General features: G+C 43.1%; 1 protein-coding gene across 1 annotated transcript; it reads right to left on the reverse strand.

Annotated features, from left to right (window-relative positions):
* Positions 1 to 154: 154 nt before the first annotated feature.
* On the reverse strand, positions 155 to 22,391 carry Smu1 (smu-1 suppressor of mec-8 and unc-52 homolog (C. elegans)). Its single transcript, NM_021535.4, has 12 exons — positions 22,283 to 22,391; positions 20,133 to 20,343; positions 19,014 to 19,166; positions 17,993 to 18,103; positions 16,431 to 16,559; positions 13,045 to 13,164; positions 9,958 to 10,074; positions 8,537 to 8,664; positions 7,521 to 7,647; positions 4,025 to 4,192; positions 2,796 to 2,948; positions 155 to 1,901 (listed from the first exon to the last, which is right to left on the reverse strand). Exons 1-12 carry the CDS (start codon positions 22,306 to 22,308, stop codon positions 1,803 to 1,805), a joined length of 1,542 nt encoding a protein of 513 aa, NP_067510.3. The 5' UTR covers positions 22,309 to 22,391; the 3' UTR covers positions 155 to 1,802.
* Positions 22,392 to 25,202: the final 2,811 nt, after the last annotated feature.

Raw genomic sequence — 25,202 nt, forward strand, 5'->3', positions numbered from 1 at the left:
TTGGCTATGGGGGTTGCCAGATTAAAAACTGGCACCAGGCACCACTAGCCTGTACAAAGTTCCATCCTCTCCGAACATATAAGGAGGTTCTCCCTACTTGACATCCTCAGTGGGGAGTGCCAGGGACAGGCTGCCTTAGCCCAGAAGGGCTTCTTAGGAGGGTCCCTCAGCTGAAGCTATGTGGGGCTTAAGAAAGGTCAGTCTTTTAGAGGTTCCTTCCAAATATTGCTGAAGAATGAACAAGGTGGTCTTCTAAGACTTTCCCAAGTATAGTGGTACATAGCTATACCAGCAACTAAAAACACTACTAGTTTGTCCCATACTTAGCTTACTGGAATACCACATTGTATAGTTCCTGTTTTGTTTTGAGACAAGATCTTACAATGCAGCCCTAGCTGGTCTTAAAACTGATTGTGCCTCAACTTTGCAAGTGCTGCAATTAAAGGCGTATGTCTAATTTGCCAAGCTCTGACTCTTGGGGGCAGACAAGGACAAGGGCTCCCTGTACAGACCAGATTGATCTTAAAACTTTTTTTTTCTTTTGGATTTTTAAGACCAGTTTCTCTGTGTTAACAGCCTGGCTGTCCTTATTTGTAGACCAGGCTGGCCTTGAACTTACTATAGAGCTACCTTGAAATTTTGGTCTTCCTGTTTCCGCCCCCCCCCCCAACTGCCAATCAAACCAAAACATGCATGCAATCGAGAGAGCTACAGCCCCAGCCCCAAATGTGAAATTTGGTAATGACTTTCTCAATAAAAAGCCTAGGAGAAGGCTGGAAAGATGGCTCAGTGATTAAGAGCAGTGATTGCTCTTCCAAAGGTCCTAAGTTCAAATCCCAGCAACCACAACCATCTGTAATGGATCCAATGTCCTCTTCTGGTGTGTCTAAAGACAGCAACAGTGCACTCACATGCATAAATAATCCTTAAAATTTTTAAGCCTAGGAGAAGACAGCCTTTCTTGATACAGCCTAGCATAGTATGCTCATTATAAATGCTCTCTCTGTAGCCTTGGTTTAAATGTAAAGGACATCAACATGGAACCTATTTTCAAGGATTTTGTTGACAGAACAGTTTTTCTTTAGTTCACTAAAAAATATATACATAAGAGACTGGAGTGCTTTTCTAGTTTTTCTTTACAACAGTACATTTTCAGTATTAAATCCTCCTCTACATAGGAAAGAAAGGCACCCAAGCATCAAATCCCATAAACCCTCTAACTTGTTCAAACTGGAATACAAGAGCAGGGCTGAACATAAAGAGCAGAATGAGGAGGCTGACAAGAGAGCAAAAACTTTTTCATGTCTGCCTTCCTAAGCAAATATATTGTCTGACTGAGCCACAATAATTTTATGAAAATTCCTGTTTAAGGAAGTTACCATTTAAAGCATCTTAAAGGCATCATTAGTTTATCTGTTTTTAACTGGGGTAGTCACTAATGTTTTCACTAATCTACCAAAGATTTGAAATACTGATATTTCTAGAAGAAAAACTTTTTCTGAAATACTAATTAGAATCTGTGTGTGTCACCAAGCCTGTTTCATATTAGTCTGTTTTACACTCACTACCAGACTGGAGGATCAAGGATAGCGACTCTCCCTCCCCCTTATGAGCACTTATGGTAAAGAAAGGTTTAAGTTTATTAAAATCTTTTTAAAAGAATCAATCCGAAGCTCCTCAATACATCACACTGACTTATTTACAAGTTTTATGCTAGGACGCAGACATGGAAAAGTAGTCGGAATACATGGCCATGCCCTGCACTTAAGTACATGCTCCTGGGCTGCACCGTAAAGGCTGACTTAGGGTTTCCAGAGCTTCAGGAGGCCATCTTCACTGTAGGTGGCAATCAAATTCTGGTGCGGGTGGTGTGCGATTCCAATCACATCCTTCTCATGAACCTAGAACACGGAAAGCACAGTCAGGGTGCACGGATCGGATCTTTCACAGAACACTCTCAAGAGGCCTCCAGAGTTGGGTGAGGAGGAGCAAGAGACACCGAGAGATCATAGACTCTAGGCACTGCTTCCAATTCACAGTGCATTGTGACATAATCAAAAAGTTTTTATCTTACTAAACAACTAAAATATGGGGACTGTTTATTATAGCAATTGGCATTAATTACTCCCCATAAGTTGGGTGGTGGTACATGCCTTTAATCTCAGAAGGGAGGCAGAAACTGACAGATCTGAGTTCAGGGCCAGCCAGGGCTACACAGAAAACCCCAGTCTTGAAAAACTACAAAGAAGCTCTTAATCTTGCCTCTCTTCTCTTGCCTCTTACTCTGTTGCTCCCCCTCTCCATGTGGACATGGCCGGCCTCTACTTCTCTACTCTCTCCCTCTCCTCTGCCTCTACTATCCTCTTAACTCCCCTCCCCATGCCCTAAATAAACTCTATACTAAAAAAAAGGGGGGGGGGGGAAGGAAGGAAGGAAAGAAGGAAGGAAGGAAATTACTCCTGATATCTTCAATCTACTCTAAAGCTAAAAGTTTCAAAAGCATTTAATTTGGAAGGATAATATGCAAGGAATTTACCTTGTAAAGAAACTGGTAAAAACCTTCATTCTGTCTCTCCAGCCCTCCACCCCAGAAGATGTGGCCTAGCTGGCGAGACAGTATATCCCTTCTCTGTTTCCTGTTCACTCACCCTCCTCCCTAAGGCAGAAGCGTACTACAGTACACCTGAATTCTAATGTATAACACAATTATTCAATTATGTATTGGCAAATGCCTCCAATGCAGAAGGCTTGTACTTGAGAGTTAAGAGGACGGACGTTCCCAGAGCTGTACTCACCGTCAGCGTTCTCTCCAGCTTGCCAGTGACTGTGCTGAAGCAGTAGAGCACAAAGTCCTCCCCAACACAGTAGATCCACTCGCCACGAGGGGACAAGGCACAGCAAACAAAGTCACCACCCTCTCTTTTACCAGAACTGAAGCTTCTGACGATCTAGAAGACATCCCATCCCAACAAAAGCAGAACAAGACTGAGAGCAGGTCAACTGCAGGCAGCTAAACCACCCTGCTGCTGGCCTAGCACTACAGGGTGTCAGGTAGCCAGGCTGGTCGCAAGCTTCCTATGCAGCCAAGGCTGACTCTGAATTGACTCTAAATTCCCGATCCTTCTACCTCCAACCTCCCAATGACTGCCATGCATCAGACACTGAGAAAACAACAATTTCAAGCCTAACATTTTTACAGTTATTTTGCACTTTGGTTACTATTACAAGTTCCATTCAGAATGTGATAAATCTTCCTGCTTGAATATTCAACAGATAAGCCACCTAAAAAACAGCTGACAGAAATTTTGAATTTTGCATCCAAGTCACCTGCCCTGTCCTCTGGTTTACTGACCATGTTCTCATGGGGCAAATTCATTACCTCACATCAACCATCTAAATCAATACACTTCTAGTCTTCAGTGTTAACTAGACTTCTATTCACCAGTCTACTCTAAAGATGCAAAGCCCATACCCGACCCAGGATGGACCAACTAAGACTTGGCTTTCTGATATATAATATACAACATTAAACTCATCTTGGTAGTGCTCACCTGGAGTCCCAGCATTTGGGGGGTTGAGAAAGGGGACTCAGAGTCCAAGGCCACCCTAGGCTACAGTGAGACACTGCTGCCTTCTTCCCATTGGTATCCTACGTTAGCCTGTGTGGCAGTTACAAGTCCCAAAAGAGTACTCCATACCACACTGGGCCTCCCTAAAAGGGAGCGCTGCTATCTACAGGAGGCTCAATGACAGACCTATAAACCCAACACTCAGAAGTCTGAGAGAAAGGTCACTGAGTTTGATGGAAGACCAGGCTACATAGCAAGACTATGTCTCAAAAAACAAAGGGCAGATTAGATGAAGGATGAAAAGGTATCATATACGCACTAGAAAAAGGATGCACTTCTGCATGCATGTCTACAGATACACACAGCTACAAACAGCTCAGCACTAACCAGCCCTTGTTTGGTCACAGACTGGGCCAGAACCAAGCTCAGTGCAGAAGCACTTGCTAAGTACTCACCTGGCCCTGCATGTTCATGATGACCACTGTGTTCGATCGGTTACACACAACGAAGTGCTCTGGGTTTTTAGGAAGCAGAATCACACTGTTGACTGTAATATCTGTCCCTGCAGTACTGCCCAGGGACTTAAAGGTATTTGAGCATTCTGTGGTCTTCATATTCCAGATCTACCACCAAAAAAATTATATATAAAGCATAAACATTTAGACTATGAGAATCTCTAAAGTTTTAAGTCTTAAAAATTAACAAGTTAATGAAAATGAGTTAAATTGGCTCAAATAAAGCTGCTTGATTTTAAGAGAATCAAATAACCAATAATGTCATATGTATAGTAAGCATTTAACTTCTTTAGTAGTCAACTAGCATAATAAAATGAAAACGACAAGCTAAACAATAAAAACCCTTTATGATCCAGAATCTTTTCTTATATATTCTTCCTTAGCTAATAGAACAACTGACTTTGAAATTAGCTATGTTTCAACACTGCTATCTTCACAAACAACCAGAAGCTGACCCAGGGGCACATAACTTTAATCCCGACACTGAGGGAGCTGAGAGTTCAAAGTCAGCCTGAGCTACTGTATAGCAAGATCTGTCTCAAATCAACAAAATACCAGGCATGATGGTACATAATTTCCGCCATCAAGAGGCTAAGGCAGAAGGATCCCTAGTTTGAGAAAGCATATTCTAGAATAGCCTGGGAGAGAAGGGAGGGAAAAAAATTACTCAGGAACTGAGGACATGGCTCAGTAAAGTGCTTGCTAGGCAAACATGAGGACTTAGTTTTGATTTCTAGCACCCCATAAAAGCTGGGAGTCCCAGCTAGAAACTGGGAATCCCAGAATTGGGAAGGAAACAGCACAACCCCTGGGGCTTTCCAAGCAGACAGTTCATCTGAATCTTTGAATTTCAAGTTCAGTGAGAGATCCTGTCTCAGTAAGTTGGAAGCTGAGTATGATGGTTCATGCCTGAAATACTGCCCCATCCCCACCCCCCCAAAAAACCAGAATAACATGAGGAAGCAACTGAAGACTACCACCCAGTACTGACCTCTGCCCTGTAAGTGCAAAAGGAGATATGGACACACCCACATGTACAAACACATAAACATAAATACTTAAAAGGCACTAAAATCAAAAGAAAGGACACGGGGGCTGGTGAGATGGCTCAGTGGGTAAGAGCACCCGACTGCTCTTCCGAAGGTCCAGAGTTCAAATCCCAGCAACCACATGGTGGCTCACAACCATCCGTAACAAGATCTGACTCCCTCTTCTGGTGTGTCTGAAGACAACTACAGTGTACTTACATATAATAATAAATAAATCTTTAAAAAAAAAAAAAGAAAGAAAAAGAAAGGGCACACTGGGAGTGGCGGCACACACCTTTAGTCCCAGCACTCGGGAGGCAGAGGCAGGCAGATTTCTGAGTTCGAGGCCAGCCTGGGGTACTTTAGCAGCTTAGCTGGGGGGTGGGGGTGGGGCAGAGGTGAGGTGGGCAGATCTCAAATGAGTTCAAAGCCAGCCTGGTCTTCCAAGACAGCCAGACCTACACTGTGAGGCTGTCTCAAAACACCAAAATAATAAGTGAGAAAATAAATAAAGTGTTTGTGTAAGCATAGGCCATATATAGGCAGGTTCCTGAGTTGGCCAGAAGGGCACCTGATCCCCTGGAACTGAAGACACAGACAGTTGTAAGCTGAGACAGGATCTCTCACTGAACTTGGATTTAAGGATTCAGATGAAATGTCTGTTTGGAAAGCTCCAGGGACTGCCCTGTCTCCTTCCCAGTTCTGGGATTACTGGCACCCAGCTTTTATGGGGTGCTGGAAATCAAACGTAAGTCCTCATGTTTGCCTAGCGAGCACTTTACTGAGCCATAGCTTCGTTCCTGGGTAATTTTTTCTTCCCTTCTTCCCCAGGCTATTCTAGAGCATGGGTACAAGGATCAAACCCCTGGCTCTCTGGAGAAGCAGCAAATGCTCCTAACCATTGAGCCTTTTCTCCAGCCTCTGAAAGAAGCAAATCTTTAAGGAACTGGAGAAAGAGCAAATACCTCGGCTGAGCTATGCCAGGCGAAGGGTACTGGAGAGTTCTGAGCACGTGTATTCCCACTTACGGATTCAAGTGTACCACTGGCCTTCGTGGGATGCACAGCCTCCAGTGCCTCCAGCGCCAGGGACCAAGAGAGAACTAAGCCAACTGGAACTACAGTCACAGGTGTTTAAGAGCCACCGGGTAAGTGCTGGGAACTGACAGGAGTCTTCTTCAAGAGCAGCGGCCACTCATTCACTGAGCTGTCTCTCCCACCACTAGATTGGTTTTGTTTTGTTTTGTTTTGTTTTGTTTTTCAAGACAAGGTTTCTCTGTGTAACCAACTGCCTGAGAACTAGCTCTGTAGACCAGGCTGGCCTCGAGCTCAGAGATCAATCCCCCTGCCTCCGCCTCTGAGTCCTGGGATTAAAGGCATGTGCTACCACCACCTGGTCCCTTGTTTTTTGAAGACAAGGTCTCATAGACCCTAGGCTGGCACTGATCACGTGGCAGGACTGCCTCAGATTCAACTTCTGGGAGGTTCTTTTTTTTTTCTTCAAAGATTTATTATATGTAAGTACACTGTAGCTGTCTTCAGATGCACCAGAGGAGGGCATCCAATCTCATTATAGATGGTTGTGAGCCACCATGTGGTTGCTGGGATTTGAACTCAGGACCTTCGAAAGAGCAGTCAGTGTTCTTAACCACTGAGCCATCTCTCCAGCCCCTGCTGGGAAGTTATTATTTCTGTGTAGAGATAGTCTCTTGTGCAATGTATGGAAGCTTCAACTGTCAATAAAAAGCCACCGGGTAAGTGAGCTGATACATGATTAGAAGGCAGGGCATCCAGCACAGAGAAAGAATTCCGGCATGAAAGATTCACCTAGACACAGAAGACAGTTGCATGAAACCGAGGACCAGGTAACCAGCCATGGAGCACAACTTAGAATAAATAGATAATTATGAGCTGGTTGGGGAACAGAGCCAAGCCTGTTGGCCTAGGCATTTATTCATATGTAAGAAGTCTCAGAGCCTTATTTTGTGAACCTGGGCGTGGGTGGAAAGGCCCAAGGTTACAGATGGCTTTCACTACACTTGTGCGCTTTCTTTCCCCTACTCCTCTTCAAATATAAGGAAAGCCCTAAACTTGGGGAGAAACACAAGAAACAGGGATTTACTTGGTCACTGAGACTTTTGATTTGACTCTAAGCACTGGCTTACAGCTAGGGGAAGACTGAACTACTGCGTGTATCTATGAAGGCAGCATCACTGAGTTCACTCTTTCTCTCCATGATAAAGCTTGGGTTATATGAGTTAGAGGTTCTAGGACTGCAGACCCTACAGAGCAGTAAGGAACCGTGGTCTCAGACTCACACGCTGCATCACCACCATCCTGACCACCAATACCTTCTTAAAACGGAACACATGGCAGACAGCCCACAATGACTGGAGGGGAATGTGTCACCTTCACAGTGCCATCAGAGGACGCACTGATAATGTAATGTCCATCCTGTGTAAACGTTGCTTCATTAACAAAGGAGGAATGGCCTCGAAATTCCTTCAGGGTTTTTCCAGATTTTAAACCATGAATTCTATCAAGTAAAAGTAAAACAATAATATCCAGCATGTTATTTCTGGAAGCAAAGTGTTGAATGTATTTAAGATGAATTATAATAGCATTATACAATATTAAATGAAGAACTATACACAGTATCATTTTTATTATGTCAAACAATGAAACAAAACCAATATAAACTGCACAGTAAGAAACTTCGAGAAATGTCAGTAACCTAGGCTTCTGTGCAGACTAGTAAATGAGAGATTAGTAATAAGAGACTAGTAAATAAGAGATTAGTAATTAGTGATCTCAGCTGTGTCCCAGCAATTTGTAAAACTGTCCTCTAAAGTGATTATAACACAGGTCGAGCCACAGACCACACTTTTGTTTTTAAGACAGAGTTTCACTAGGGAGTTCACGCTGGCTTAGGATTCATGGTCTATTTGGTTTTTTGTTTTTTTTTTTTTTTTTTTTTTGGTTTTTCGAGACAGGGTTTCTCTGTATAGCTCTGGCTATCCTGGAACTCACTCTGTAGACCAGGCTGGCCTCGAACTCAGAAATCCACCTGCCTCTGCCTCCAGAGTGCTGGGATTAAAGGCGTGCGCCACCACGCCCGGCTCATGGTCTATTTGTCTCTGCCTTCCAAGGGCTGAGAGTCCAAGCCTCCACCTCCACACCTAGCTTCACACACCACACACTAAGAAACATGAAACACTGTTATCCCACCCTTTCAAATCTCTTCTGGATACAACTCAAACAGAACAGTGCTGTGCCACCTGAACTGGGGACAATGAGCCCCACACACCCTTGCTATCTGTATCACCCCATCCTGGAAACATCATAGACACACTGGAACTTCTTCTCTCGGGGGCCTTCGTCTATTTATCAAATCTTCAGGAAGACAGTTCAGGGATTCCTCTTACCGTATTGTCTGGTCAAAAGAAGCACTGAGGATCTGACTGCTGTCCTTGGAAAAGCTTAGACAGGTGACACCTTTACTATGTGCCCTTTCAAATCTTCTCAAACACTGTCCACTCTGAATCTTCCAAACCTTTATGAAGAAAATAAAACATGTGAATAAAGTGTTAGCAGACACAGTTCACAACACAGTGCTAACAGACCAAGGCAGCATCAAGCTGCAGGCCAACGGCTCAATCTGCCTGGCTAAGGCGGAAAGGGGAGGATAAAGAATCTTCTGACGCACCGGGCGGTGGTGGCGCACGCCTTTAATCCCAGCACTTGGAAGGCAGAGGCAGGCGGATTTCTGAGTTCGAGGCCAGCCTGGTCTACAAAGTGAGTTCCAGGACAGCCAAGGCTATACAGAGAAACCCTGTCTCGAAAAACCAAAAAAATAAATAAATTAATTAATTAAAAAAAAAAAAAGAATCTTCTGACGCTTCCAACTCTGTTCTTAGAAATTATTAAAATAAGGATTCAAGGCTAGAAATGTAAAAACAACAACAACCCCACCCCACCCCACCCCAAAACACCAAAAAAAAAAACCCTTAGTGGTGACCTGGAGAGATGACTCAGTACTTAAAAGGAATTGCAACGGCTCAGAACTGCCTGCAAGTTCAGTTCCAGGGCACTGGTGCCCTTTTGTGACCTCCTCAGGTAACATGCACACACGGTGTGCATATACACAGGCAGACAAAGCACTCACGCATATAAAATAAATTCTAAAAACAAACAAAAAACAAGAGTGTTTGTCTAACATTCACAAGGCCCTGAGTTCAGTCCCAAACAATACTAAAAAAAGAAAAGAAAAACAAAAACAGTAGCTAAGTCCATTAAGCAGTGACCATCTCCATAGTCACCTAGCCCCAGATCCATAACCAGCAACTGAAAACAAGCCACAGCTAGATTAGCTGTGCATCATTTCCTTAAAATATACATCAACATGTAATGTTACAGACAATGAGTTACAACCTAAACAGACATGTACAGATGTGAACTAAAAAGTGCTAGATCTGTAATTTACCAACTGTATGACTTTAACATGTTAACAGACCATCCCAGACAGAATTATTAGTAAAATTGAACAAGAAAAAGAAATTAGCATCAGGTTGATGCTCAATACATAGGAGCTATTTGGATAATGAATGTCATGTGTACCACACCATTGAAAAACTTGAAAACAGCTATATGGTGCTGGCACACACTTTTAATCCCAGCGCTCGGGAGGCGGAGACAGGCAGTACAAGGCCATCAAGTTCTACAGAGTCAGTTCCAAGACAGCCAAGGTTACACAGAGAAACCTGTTCTCAATAAACCAAAATAAATAAGCAAACAAAACAAAAACTTGAAGATGCTAAATACAAGCACTCTTGGCACTGACCCATACCTTGATCTTTCCATCTTGGGCCCCAGTTGCTAACATTTCAGTATCTCTGCTGAAACACATGCAGAGAACAGCATCATCCATCATCATGAAGTTATCCTGGGCCTGGTACTTCAGATCCTAAAGTAAGTGATGATTAACAGTTGTTAAAGTAACACAAAACCAAGCCAATGCCCCAGTGGCCCCACGCAGAGCTCTTGAAATTGACTAAAAGCAGGATGTTAGACTGTTTCTATCCAAATTCCAAAGCAAAGAGCTGTGTCCCGTACAGCTTCCTTATGAACACCTGATAGAACTAGGGATAGATAAATATATACAATCCGGATGACACTGTAGAAAGTACTAACACAAGGTGGGTATGGGTGCACACCAGAGCCTCAGTGACTCACTGAACCTGTGGAATGGCTCTCTAGTTTCACACTTTCTGTCTTTAGTGAATCTGAATTTGCTTCTTTAGGAGCATGATATAGGAAAGAAAGCAAAGAAACGTGTGTCTCAGCCGATCAGCTCCCATTCCTCAAGTCATCTGTTGACATATCTGCGCCTGATGTGTCACCTATCATCTACCACTATTGCAGTGAAAGTCTGCTTCACTTTTTCTTTGTACTCATTTTGTAATTTTGAGGCATGGAAGTTGTGGGACTAGAGGCATGTTATTACTACACATGGAAAGTGAAGCTATGATTTTTCTTATTATTATAAAATAAGATTGTTTCATGGTTTAAATAAAAGGGCCAGAAAGATGACTTAGCTGGTAAAGACATTTGCCACACAAGCCTGGCCACCTGAGGTGACCTCTGGAATTCATGTAAAGGTGGATCAACTCCACAAAGCACTTAATATTTTTCAAGCCAAATATACAAAATATGTAAATCACCCATAAAATCCTTTACCCAGCTGGCAAGATGGGCTCAGTAGGTAAAGAGGTTTAGTTTCTACTGCTGTGATAAACACCATGGCCAAAAGCAACTTAGGGAGCAAAGGACTTACTTCATCTTACACATCAAGGTAACAGTCCTTCACTAAGGGAAGAGAGGGCAGGAACTCAGGGCAGGGGCCTGGGAGCAGGAGCTGAGGCAGACATAATTAACTCCCCACCCCCCAGCTTGTTCTGCCTACTTTTTATAGCACCCAGGACCACCAGTGGTGGGGGGAAGTACGGAGGTAGAGAGGGCTTATCGGTTGGGAAGTGGAGTGGCACTACCCACAATGGCTAGGTCCTCCCACATCAGTCACTAAGAAATGCGATACATGCTTGCCCACAACCCTATTACATGGATTTTTCTCAATTAAGATTCCTTCCTCTCAAATGACTCTATCTCTGTAAAGTTGACACAAAAACTAACCAGCACAGAAATCTATTCCTAAAAGTTTAATTTCTGAGACCCACACAGTATCAGTAGAGAACCAACTCCCACAAGCTGCCCACCCACTTCAATACAGGTACTACAGACACAAGCACTCATAAGCAAAGAATAGATGCAATTTTAAAAAAATCACTATTTATGGATTGAAATTTAGTACTCAGTAATAAAAGTTACAATTAAATTAATGAATAAAGGGCTGGAGAGATGGCTCAGCAGTTGAGAGGGAGAGGGAGAGGGAGAGGGAAAGGGGAGAGGGAGAGGGAGGAGGGAGAGGGAGGAGGGAGAGGGAGGAGGGAGAGGGAGGAGAGAGAGGAAGAGGGAGAGGGAGGAGAGAGAGGGAGGAAAGAGAGGAAGAGGGAGAGGGAGGAGAGAGAGGGAAGAGAGAGAGGGAGAGGGAGGAGGGAGGGGAGGGGAGGGGAGGGGAGGGGAGGGGAGGGGAGGGGAGGGGAGGGGAGAGGGACTGGGGAGTTATTGTCTTACAAGCATAAAAACCTAAAATCAAAATTCATGTGGAAAAAAAAAGGCATGGTCTACATTTGTAATCCCTGAGCTAGGAAAGCAGACAGGTCTGTCCTAACTGCCCATCCAGGCTGGCCTACTTGAGAAGTTCCACACCAGTAAGAGATCCTATGTCAAAAAACAAAGTGGGCAGCACTTGAGCCCCAACACCCAAGGCTGTCCTCTGGCCTCCACATAAGCACACATATGTACATATGCACCCGCACACACTAACTCACATATATATATACATGCACGAGGTGAGTAACCATTAGTATTACAATTAGGTGAGACTGGCAACAATCTTAAAGGGACTCATGATTCATAATATTATACAATTCAGTGTAATCCAGCAATTATTTTAAAAACACTAAAAAGAGGAAAGTAAGGGACAAAATACACTACATGACATGCATGCCGCTATCTGTGTACCATCACTAAGAAGACACATGAGTAACTGCTAGCACACACTGCCAGAATGTTGCTGGAAAGCCAAGACATGGGTAATCATGGCACAACCAAGGAAGAGCTCTAACTACCTCAAAAACAGGAGTAGGAGTCTCACACTTTAAAGACCTTAGGACACTTTCTCGACTCTAGATAGACATGCTATTCATTCAAAATAAAGTTTATAAAAACTGTTTTTTTATACAAATCAATGAAAAGAATAGATAATATTTTCCCTTAATAAAAATCAGAATTTGGGCTGGTGAGATGGCTCAGTGGGTAAGAGCACCTGACTTCTCTTCTGAAGGTCCTGAGTTCAAGTCCCAGCAACCACATGGTGGCTCACAACCATCCGTAAGGAGATCTGACTCCCTCTTCTGGTTACATATAATAAATAAATAAATCTTTAAAAAAATTTTTCAGAACTTAATGTAAAAGGAGCTTTTAAATTATAAAATACTAGATGGCCTAGTCGGCCATCACTGCAAAGAGAGGCCCATTGGACTTGCAAACTTTATATGCCCCAGTACAGGGGAACGCCAGGGCCAAAAAGGGGGAGTGGGTGGGTAGGGGATTGGGGGGGGTGGGTATGGGGGACCTTTGGGATAGCATTGAAAATGTAAATGAGGAAAATACCTAATTAAAAAAAAATTATAAAATACATGTTTGTTTCATAAAGAGCCATCTTTAAGTCATCTAATACAAAAATAAGACACAGAGAATTAAGGAAAAATTAGCAATTCTTCCTTAAAAAGTTAATGCATTTAAAATACTTTACCTTCCTGATTTTCCCTGTAGTGAAGTTCCACACCTCAATAAATCCATCAACAGAGCCAGTGACCAGATACTGACCATCTGGAGAGAACCGAGCACACTCCACGTGGGACTTCTGTCCAAACTGTTCCAAGGGAAATAATGAAGACATGAATTTTTTTTTATAATTTTTTAAAAGATTTTATTTATTTATTTATTATATGTAAGTACACTGTCGCTGTCTTCAGACACACCAGAAGAGGGAGTCAGATCTTGTTACAGATGGTTGTGAGCCACCATGTGGTTGCTGGGATTTGAACTCTGGACCTTCAGAAGAGCAGTCCAGTGCTCTTACCCACTGAGCCATCTCACCAGCCCCCAAGACATGAATTTTTATGTAATCATCTTAAAACAATCCCCATTTTATTAACCTTTTGCAAAGCCACACCCTTGCTTATAATTAGAGGTGCCACATCATGGAGTACTAGAGGACATGTTTATACCTGACCCTGGTGGGTGCTTTCTCTGACCAGTTTTACATCTCGTTGTTGTTGTTGTTGTTGTTGTTTGGTTTTTCGAGACAGGGTTTCTCTGTAGCCCTGGCTGTCCTGGAACTCACTCTGTAGACCAGGCTGGCCTCGAACCAAGAAATCCACCTGCCTCTGCCTCCCAAGTGCTGGGATTAAAGGTGTGCGCCACCACGGCCGGCCTCAATGCTGTTTTAATGCAATTATTTCCAAAGAAAATAGGGGAGACAACTTTGTTTTGCTCTTTCAAAGATGATTTCACTATGCCGCCTAAGCTGGTCAAGAACAATATACAGCCCACACTGTCCTCAAACATGACATCAGCCTTTCTTCAGTACCCTGTAAGTGCTGGGATTGCAAGCATTTATCACCTAAGCCTACGTGAAAAATATATGCTTATTTTCATGAGGTATAGAACCAATACTTCAGTTGGTTCAAACAATAACCTCCTGGCTTTTTTTTTTTTTTTTTTTTTTTTTTTTTTGGTTTTTCGAGACAGGGTTTCTCTGTGTAGCCCTGGCTGTCCTGGAACTCACTCTGTAGACCAGGCTGTCCTCGAACTCAGAAATCCACCTGCCTCTGCCTCCCAAGTGCTGGGATTAAAGGTGTGCGCCACCACCGCCGGGCTTAAAATGGCTTTTTAGTTAAAAATTAACATGAATTAATATGTTTCTGCTGTGGATCTGGATGGAAGAGATGGAGGACTCATTTTCAAAATAAGAGTACTGTAAATAAGATTTCCATCACTGGGGCTGGCGAAATGGCTCAGAGGGTAAGAGCACTGACTGCTCTTCTGAAGGTCCCGAGTTCAAATTTCAGCAACCACATGGTGGTTCACAATCACCCATAATGAGATCTGACGCCCTCTTCTGGTGTGTCTGAAGACAGCTACAGTGTACTTATTTATAATAATAAATAAGGGGCCAGAGCAACAGGGACTGAGCGAGCGGGGTGGACTGGAGCAAGCAGAGGTCCTAATCAATTCCCAACAACCAGTTGAAGACTCACAACTATCTGTGCAGCTACAGTGTACTCATATACATAAAATAAAATAAATATTAATAAAAAGATTTCCATCACTATTGAGCAACCTTTATTGAATCATACGATATTGTGTAGCTCACCGATTTGGACTAGAGGCTGGAGAAATGGCATAGCAGTTAAGAGTACTGGCTGCTCTTGCATAGGCCCTAGAGTCAAACCCCACTACCCACAAGGCACCTCACAATCATCTGTAACTACAATTCCAAAGGATCCAGTGCCCTCTTCTGGCCTCTATGAGCAGGAGGCATACATTTGGTGCACAGATATAAACATGTGCACAAAACACCCAAACATATACAATTTAAAAAAATAAATAAATCTTTAGGGAAAATAAAAGCCTAGGACTAATTATTAGACAAGCAATTGCTTGCTAAGTGCTGTGACAATGTTCCAATGTCAGGGGAGCCACAGGACAATAGACAGATGGCAAGGAAAGACTACCATGGGTTTCTCCTTTCCTTTGTTTTTAGTGCTGGGGCACAGACCCAGGGTCCACACATACTCTGCAGGTGCTCTACTACTCAACTAGATCGCCAGCTCTTTTTACTTTGAGACTAGGCCTCAGTAAGTTGCCCACACTGGACTTGAACTGAGTCTAGGGCTGAGGCAGGCCTTGAACTTGAGTCTTCCTGCCTCAGCCTGCAAAATTACTGGAAATGCACCATCATGTCTAGTTACATTTTCACTGCAAACCTGGCATCCCCACGTCAGAAAAATTCTAGCCCAGTGGCATCAACAGAATAACACCAAAGTAAATAAAGTTACCACCCAAAAATACCATATACAAGTTAGAATACACAGTGCAGAAAAGACAAATCCAAAATGCTAAAATCACAGAGTTAAAGAATATCCAACATCTGTGTATGTGCATTTATGTGTCGTACAGTGTATGCATGCGTATACATGTTCACGCAGGTGCACTCATCCGTGCACACACACTCGGAGGCTAGAGGTCAGTATCAGGGGTCTTGTGCCTCTCTCACTGAACCTGGAGCTCCCATGTTCTGCTAGAAAGGCTGGCTAGCAAGCCCACACTATCTGCCATTCTGCCCCACCTCGAGGCTACCACACGCAGGCTGTAACTCAATTGTATGTGGGGCTGGGAGTCCAAACTCAGGTCCTTGTCTGTGCACAGCAAGCATTTGATCCACTGAGCCATCTCCTTATCCCCATAATATGCAGCAGTTTCTTAATGCACTGACTTCAATACAAGCACAAAATTACAGAAGCTATATTTTTAGAATATAATTTTTAGAATATAAAAAAGATGCTAACATTAGCAAGCATACCTCTAATTCTGGGAACTGAACTACTCGATTGTGCCTTTTCTCAAAAAAGTATCCAAAACAACTCAAGGTGAGGGGATGTAGCTCAGTGGTATGTTGAGGTTCTAGGTCTAATCTCTGGCATGAACTCACACAGTAACCAAATAAGCCACTAAATAAAATTATTTCCCTTAACATCACAAGTCAACTTTATAACCCTGACTAGCCCTTTCCCTGAGATGCAGCAGACTAAGCACAAATGTTTAACAGGCCATGTAGGTAGACAGTTCATATAGCCCAAGATTTAACCAAAGAGTGGACGATTTCTCTAAATATAGGATTATGGGCTGGATGTCAAATATGTATCTACTTGTATACAATTCACATCCAGCACTGCCAAGCTACTGCAGTACCCAAAAATGGGCACCAAGAGAACCCTGAAGACCATCAGAGCTCTCGTTCCTGGAACCCAAGCTCCTAAGGTAGGACCTGGCTCTATACATAATGGGTACTCAACAACTGATCACCAACTGTTCCAAGTCTAAGGTATTCCGATACCTGAAGGTATTCCCCACCTTAATATGCCTGCTCAACTGTGTTGGAAACTTCTCTTCTTCCACATCTTTGACAGCTGCCTTGCCTCGAAACAAATCGATGGTCATACCAGGAGGAAGCAATCCCTGGTGCTGCTGCCACTTCAATGCCTGTGAAAAAGGAAAGAATCAATCTGCTTAGAAGCTTTGAAGAGCCAGTAAAAGCATGCCTGAAAGAATGAGGTCTGAGAAAATTAATAAGCTTTCTGGTCACACCACCTTTAACCATCCAAACACAATCTATGTTCAGTGTGGGCAAAAGCATGGACTTCTCTTGGAAGACTGACAGGAGAAGTCTACTATCTCACACCATTACTTCATTATTATTATTATTATTTCCTTCTATTATAAACAAAAATGTGGAAAGCAGAAATTCCCCAGAGTTCCAATACTCAAAGCCAGCCACTAATAACATTTTACATACTCCTTTCTAGTCATTTTCCTCTCACATCATAGTTTTTCAATTGCTCTATTAATAATTATACTATCTACTAAGTTTATATTGTCTTCACCTTATATTAAGACATACTTTAATATGCCAGCCCTATATGTATTAGGAATTGCAAAACTATCATTTTAATGGCTGTAAAATATACTGTTTGCTGGAAGTTTCTGTTTACCTTATCAATATACTTAGTGAATATTTGCACTGCTTCCAACTTGTCAACTTATCTAGTGAATGTTACCCTGAACACATCTAGACAAGGGTGTTTTGCACTCCTGATGGTTAGTTTTGCCACCTTGTCACACAAAGCAATCATCAGCAAAGACTGGCCTGTAGGCAGAGCTGAGGATATTTTCTTGATTAACAATTGATATAAAGGCCCAGCCCACTGTGGGCAGTACCATCCCTGAGCAGATGGTCCCAGGGGGTATAAGAAAGCAAGAGGAGCAAGACATGGAAATGCAGACAATAAGCAGCATATTAACTAGCTTCTGCTATAGTTCCTGCCTCCACATTCCTGCTTTGAGCTTTTAGCCTGACTTTCCTAGAATGTACAATGAAACAAATCCTTTCCTCCCTAAGTTGCCTCTATCTCCCAAGTGCTGGTATTTGTGCACACATGTGCATACATGCAAACAGACACATGCACACACACATGTACTCACAGCAACACCACAAATATGTATTTTCTTCATGTCAGAAAATAAAATATGCCTCACTATTGGTTTCGGTGGGAACAAACCTATGATCTCATGCACAAGAAGCAAGCAGGTTGTCCCACTAACCAAGCTACAGGCCCAGCTTGACAAGACCAGAAAGCTGGGAGGAGGAGGATGGATTTTATGGTACATGAGCATTATCCCAAGCTCCCCAGCAGAGGTCCAACATAATTCTAAAGATGCTAGAGCGTACATCCCGGAAGCCTAGTTTGCTGTTCTAGGAGAAAAGGAAGAGTGCATGGCGCAGCTACTGAGCAGTCAGCTTTATAGGCAGGCTCTACTCCCAACCTCTGTCACGTCCTTAGCTCAAAAATATGCCTTATACATAGGAACCAGTACCAGAATTGAGGGTAATTTCACCTCTCCAGGCATTTAGTTACCTGTCCCAGCAATGCCATGAGACGAGAAGGTGGCACCACGCTGACTTCCCCAGCTAAAGCCTGGGCAATCGCTGCTCTCCTTTTCTCTTTGCTACTTCCATCTGGATATGCCTAGGAAAAAAAGAAGGTCGCATCGTTTCCAAGGAGAAGCAGAGCTGGAGAGATCCCTCTGCAGCTGACAGCATGTCCTACTCTTCCAGAGAAGAAGGTACCAACATCAGTCAGCTCACAATTGCCTATAACTCCAGCTTCAAAGGTGAACTTGATGCCTCTGGCCTCCTCAGACAGGTACACACATGTATGTACATACACATGTGAACACACAACACACATACACACTTAACCATGAGAAGAAGAAAAAAAAATTAAAAGCAAAGAAAACAAGACATTCAAAGAGGAAAACAACAAAAACAAAATATCCAGTTAAACAGGTGAGGAACTATACCAAATTAGTATTTTAAAATAACTTTCTAATTCTGCACACTTGCATTTCAGAGGTATGTGCGAGAGCTGGTATCAGTCAATCTGTACTGTATCATGAAGAGCCCAGGTAAGCCACAAGGAGAGAGAGAGGTGTGGTTCTAGTTTCAAAAATGCTTGCAGGGCCAAAGAATCACATTCTTCAAAAATCTGAACTTTCTATTACCCAGAATGGAATGGAATGTATTCCTACTACATTCTCCTTTCTTTTATCTTGACAGCCCTCCAGTGGAAGGTCAAGTGCAAAAGAGACTATGTCTTTATGTGTGTGTGTGAAATGGTGCTTGTCCTGGTGGATGAAGACAGCTCTGTGGAAAAAAGGTGTTTCCCACCAAACATCATGATGCATTTGAATCTCACGGCAAAAGAAACAACTCCTGTAAGTGGCCCTCAGACCTCCACACATGAATGCCTGCCCAAACACACACACATACACACACACACACACACACACACACAAAGTTTAAACATTCTTCCTATAAGGTCACATTACTTAATTTTCACAATTAAAAACGATATCTTCTAACTACCACAGACATACCTCACGAGGATCAAAGTAAGATCTAGCTAAGAGGTTTTCCAGATGAATATAGCGCTCTGGTTGTGTTTGCTTTAACATAATCATGGGGTCAGTCTGTCTCAGAAGTGACCTGGCAGCACCCAATTCACGAAGCTCTATCAATTCCAAAACAACCTAGACAGTGGAAAGAAAATCAATTTTTTTCAGTACATTCTCTTTAGCAATCTCCTGCCCACCCCCATGATCATCATTCAAATTCTTTCTTTTTATTGTTATTTTTTCTTGGTTTTGATTGTTTTGAGATAGGGTCTCACTACAATGCAGCTCTGGACTACCTGGAACTTACTATGTAGACTAGGCCGCCTTCTAAGTGCTGAGGTTAAAAGTTTGAATCATCATCTGTGTGTTATTTTATGTTATTTTATAATAATTAAGTCGATGTCTGTGCTAGGGTCAGAGCTTATAAAACCCTTAGAAACAAACAAACACAAACAAAAAAACAGAGAGAGAGAGAGGAGAAAAAATGCAAATGGACTAAATAAATATGCCCTGCCCCTGTATACCCCAACATAGTAGAGCCAGTACGTAAAGTAAGAGAAATCTATGTCAGACTTAGTGGTGTGTGTTAATTCCTGGTGGTCAGTGCCTGAACTGAATCACATGATATGATTTAATATTAGAATATTTTTTTCTCTCTCTCTTTTCTCTCTCTCTCTGTCTTTCTTTCTCTCTCCCTCCCTCCTTCCTTCCCTCCCTCCCTCCCTCCCTCCCTCCCTCCCTCCCTCCTTCCTTCCTTCCTTCCTTCCTTCCTTTCATACAAAGTCTACTCCTGGCTGGCCTGGAAAGCATTATGTATACCACCTGGCCTCAAGGCCATGCTCAGCTTTAAACTATTTCATTTAATGACTACCTAAAAGTAATCTCAGTTTCCCTGGGTCTGATCTTCAAAACCATACCAAGAAATAATTTCAGTTTGGGAAAAATCTTGAATCTTCCAAAAGGGAAGAAAGAAAGAAAGACCCTGCTGTGTCTTGACAGGTACATCTTACATGCAGTTAATCCCTAAGTGCTTAAGAGAGACTCACTGATGCTTCCCAATTAAGGGCCCGACCAAAACCGTCAACATCACCTCACTCTTACCTGTTCATAGAGATCAATAAGGGTTTTGTCTGGCAATTTCAGAGACTGTATAGCCTGTAAAACAGTATCCCAATGGCCACTATTAATATCAGCCACGAAACTTTCAATGCTGTCCACAGTATTCAGAGAGACAGTAGTTTCCTCCTGTAAGGTGGCCAGTGCCCGATGTAAACTGTTCTCCTTCAAGTACTGCATGATTAGTCGGATCACACTGAAAGAAAGAAAGAAAGTCATTTAGTCTGGAGATTGAAAGGAAGTTGGTAGCCATTATTATTCTGATCACTAGATCTACTGGACATTTGTGTGAAATACTTTAAACCTGAAATAGTTAATGACATTTTCCTTTTTAAATCAACTGGCCAGGCAGTAGTGGCACACTTCCTTAATCTCAGCATTCAGAAAGCAGAGGCAGGTGGATCTCTGAGGCCAGTCTGGTCTACAGAGTGAGTTCCAAGACAGCAAGGACGACACAGAGAAACCCTGCCTCAAAAAAACAAAATTAACAAATTGAGTCATCTAAAATGCTATAAAAAAATCTGGTCTGTTAAAAAATTGAGTTCTAGCATTCTGGAGGCAGAGAAAGAAAGGAAGGTGAATCTCTCTGAGTTTGAGGCCAGCCTGGTCTACAGAGTGAGTTCCAGGACAGCCAGGACCCTGTCTTAAAACAATAACAACAACAATAATAATAACAATAATAATATGAACATGCAGTTATTCCTCATATAGAAGGGTATTCAAGACTCAAAGATTGGTCGTTAAGGCTATTATTAGACCTCAGGGTAAAATATCCTTTGCAGTTCCTGTCCCGACTAACATTATCCAACACGTTTTGTCGCTGTTTTATTTTTCTACACAGGGACCATCTGTTACTGCGTCATATTTTATTTACTGTTTTTGTCTACTGTCTGCCTCCCGCAATCAAAGCATATATTCATTTAAAGACGATTTATAAAGCTGGGGGTTGGCACACGTCTTTAATTCCAGCACTCCGGAGGCAGAGGCAGGTGAATCTGAGTCTGAGACTCACCTGGTCTACAGAGTGAGTTCCAGGACAGCTACGGCTTCACAGAAAACCTTGTCTCAGAAGCAAAACCCAGGAAAAAAACGACTTACATATAACTGAGTTAAAAATATGTATCTCACCGGGCGTGGTGGTGCACGCCTTTAATCCCAGCACTTGGGAGGCAGAGGCAGGCAGATTTCTGAGTTCGAGGCCAGCCTGGTCTACAAAGTGAGTTCCAGGACAGCCAGAGCTATACAGAGAAACCCTGTCTCGGAAAAAAAAAAAAAAAAAAATATATATATATATATATATATATATATATATATATATATATATATCGCTATGAAGAGGCTCAGGCTGGACTCCAGGCCTTCCTACTTGCCCATTTAATACTGCGATCATAGACGTGCATACTTCACATCCAGCTTCAGTCTTAAAAATACATAGCAGGTTTCAGACTCCGCCGACTTAATTAATAAACCTTGCTTTTCTGCAGATCTTCAGAACATGCGTATCTCTCCCCTCCACTCAGAACACAGCTGTTTGCTAATTTCATAATTTAATTTTACTTTTCAAAAAATAAAAGGCGGTGGGTGGAGTCCTGGGGAGTCCAAGCAAGACTCTTCAGTCACTCACTCCCCGCCCACCTGGCTCCTCGTCGCCGTCCCCGCCTTCACTAAGTCTCATTCTTCTGACTCAATCAATATTCAAATTCTGTGTCCACAAAGAGGTTCTCTCTCTCTGCAAATTGCAAACCAAATCAATACACCACACTGGATCTAATCAGATAGGAGAAGCAGCAGAGTCTTTGGGGTAACTAGTGCTTGGACCAGAAGGAAGAGCTGAGGGACTGGCGGACACCCGGGCAGCGCCGAGGGCGGTGTGGCTAGCAGAGGAAACCACAGTAGTCAGGTCTACTCGGTGTGCCCCAGCACAGCCCGACGCCGGGGCCCAGGGGCTCCAGACGGCCCGCCCCACGGCTGCTCTCTCGCGGGCCCATCTAAAGAGGGAGCCAACCCGGAAAGTGCTTCGAGGCCGCAACCTCCGGCGCGCAGCTCCCCCTCCAACGTCCTCCGACCACCCTCCACTCCACCCCACGCCACGCCGCGAACACGCCACGCCGCGAACACGCCACGGCAGGACTCACTCGGAAGACTCGATTTCGATCGACATAGCGGTAACGCTCCGGGTCCAGGCCCCACTCAGCACACAGCCGGTCGCACAACGCCGCGCGACACTTCCGGCGGCCGCGCTGCGACACTTCCGCTCCGTTAGGGTCTAAAGGGCGAAGGAAGAACACGCCCAGGTGGGCGGGGCGTGAGGGGCGGGGCCTCGCGAAAGCGTGGCAGGACTACGAATGCCCATCGGTTTCGCGAACGTACACACAGGTGGAGTCTTTCTACAGCCTTGGCTGTCCCGCCCTCCTCTGCCTCCCTAATGCTAGGATTAAAAGTGTGCGCTATCGCGCTCAGATCCAGCTAAGAATTAAGTTGGAAAAAGCTGCGGTTACGGAGAAAGAAATGTAACCAAATGCGAAGTTATAACAGATCTGAGACTCCTTTCAATATAGAGTTTAAATCATACCTTACTGGTATGGCATGACAGAGCTGAGGACATAGCTCAGTGATCAGAGTGTTTACCTAGCAAGTCAGACGCCCTGGTTCAATCCCCACTAATAAAAAACCATACATAAATATTGATGAATTTTATAAATAAAGGCTAGGGAAAAGGTGGGATGGACATGCAGCTTATAGCTGGCTTCAAACTAATTATATAGTTGAAGATGCCCCTACTTTCCAAGGGCTAGAATTACAGATGGCATCACAGTGCTTATCTCCAATAAGAGCTATTTTAAAATTCTATTGACAAAGTACATATATATGTATACACTTATATATATATACATATTCATACATATACATATACATATATATACACACACACAACACAGTGGCATGTCTATCTTGTGAAATTACATATTGAGATAGTTTAGGGATTTCTAATGGCTCTTGTCTACCTTCCACACAATTTCTTTACAGTCTCCTTTTTTCCCCCCAGTGCTAGGTATCAAAACCAGAGCCTTTCAATATAGCCGCTCATATGCTGTTTATGTTTTCATTTTTACTTGATTTTTGTTTGTTTGTTTTGTTGTATTGTGTTTGGTTTTTGACACAGGATTTCTCTTTGTAGCCCTGACTGTCCTGGAACTTGTTCTGTAAGCCAGGCTGGCCTTGCTGCCTGCCTCTATTCCTGAGTGCTGGGACTAAAGGAGGGAAATTTTTAAAAAGAGTCGTTTGAAACTAAGTAGAGAAAATGACATATGCTACTGTTACAATGAATGGGATCTTCTAAGGTGCTTGGATTAAAGAGGTGTATCACCATGCCCAGCTCTTTCACGTTTCAAATCACCTATTTCCCATCAACTCTAAAGAACACAGTCTCAGCCAAGCAGTGGTGGCACACCCCTTTAATTCCAGCACGGTGGAGGCAGAGGCTGGAAGCTCTGTGAGTTCAAGGCCAGCCTGGTCTACAAAGTGAGTTTCAGGACAGCCAGAGAAACCCTATCTCAATAATAAGTATAATGACTTCTGAGATAGTCTCATTCAGAGCACAGCATAGGAATTTATTTCTTTCTTCTTTTCTCTCTCTCTCTCTCTTTCTTTCTCTCTCTCTCTCTCTCTCTCTCTCTCTCTCTCTCTCTCTCTCTCTCTCTCCCTTCCTTCCTTCCTTCCTTCCTTCCTATCTTTCTTCCTTTGTTTCTTTCCTTTGTTTGTTTGTTTGTTTTCTGAGATTGTGTTTCTGTGTCTCCATGGCTGTCCTGGGATGAGCTGATTCTCCCCTTCCATCACTTGGAAGAATATTGAAGGGAAGATTACAAAATATTGGGAGGTCCCTGAGTCAAGTACTGCTGAGAACATACTGCAGAAATCCCTATGAGAAATGGTTCCAACAGGCAGGCTAGATAGTGCAGGCCCCTAATGCCAGGTACTCAGGAAATAAGGTTAGAAGATCACAAATTCAAAGCCTTCTCAGGCTACAAGGAATTCAAGGGCAACTTAGTGAATGCCTATCTAAAACTAAAAGGTGGGAGGAGGAATGACGATGTAGCTCAGTGGTAGAACTTGCACAGCATGTACAAGGTTATGGGGTAAATCCTCAGTACTTACTACAGAAAACAAGTAATTCCAAACAAATATTCATATTCTCTTAACTTTTTGCTTACTTTAACCTTAGAAGGATCTTTTGGAAACGAAATCTCTGGGATAACATTGTAAGAGTCTCTCTGGAATAAGCATTCCGACACCAGTGAGAGTGGAACACACATTCACCAAAGCCAGGATAGATCCTCAAAGATGCAGAGCCAGCTGCACATTTATTTTATACTCTAAAACCACAAGGTGGGCAAGCCAGCAGGTTAGCAAACAGAAGCAAACAGGAAGTTAGCTAGGGGAGCTTTGGTTTTTAAAAGTGTTTCAGTTGACTGGTGTAATCTTTTGTGGTCAGGTTGCAAAGGACAACGACCTATTGTTTGTCTTTCTACCTTATTCTACTTCACTCCCTCTTTTTTTTTCCGGTTTTTCGAGACAGGGTTTCTCTGTGTAGCCCTGGCTGTCCTGGAACTCACTCTATAGACCAGGCTGGCCCCAACCTCAAAAATCCACCTGCCTCTGACTCCCAATGCTGCGATTAAAGGTGTGTGCCACCATGCCCAGCTCACTCTCTCTTCTTATGAATCTGTCTTGAAGAAACAGGTTGGCACTCCTAGAATATCATCAGTAGGTTTATTACTCTCATTCTAGTTTTGGTGAACCTGGACAGGGTCTTCAAGATGCAAAGCCTGAACGTTGTCATTTTAAGAGGCCCCATTAAAAGAGCCAGCCAGGGTGCCCATGTTGTCCAAATTGTATTCCAGTGGCTCCCCTTTTGTACCTCTAGCCTTAGTCCTCTTCAATAAGTTTTCGGCATTCTCCTGTGCTATTTTTGACTGATTAGTATAGTAGAGAGCTGGCTGTCTTGAACTTGTTGGATGTTGAATGCAGTGGCACCAGTGCTCATGGACCCTGTCC

Source organism: Mus musculus, chromosome 4 (assembly GCF_000001635.26).
Source record: "Mus musculus strain C57BL/6J chromosome 4, GRCm38.p6 C57BL/6J".
Lineage (NCBI taxonomy): Eukaryota > Metazoa > Chordata > Mammalia > Rodentia > Muridae > Mus > Mus musculus.

Excerpts from the sequence above, each read along its gene's own strand:
- Smu1 (NM_021535.4), bottom strand. The coding sequence starts at position 22,308 with ATGTCGATCGAAATCGAGTCTTCCGA. Across the intron at positions 13,165-16,430 it reads AGTTGAGCAGGCATATTAAG|TTTGGACAGAAGTCCCACGT; the intron begins GTGGGGAATACC and ends CCCTTGGAACAG. Across the intron at positions 4,193-7,520 it reads CCTCTGATGGCACTGTGAAG|ATCTGGAATATGAAGACCAC; the intron begins GTGACACATTCC and ends TTTTGGTGGTAG.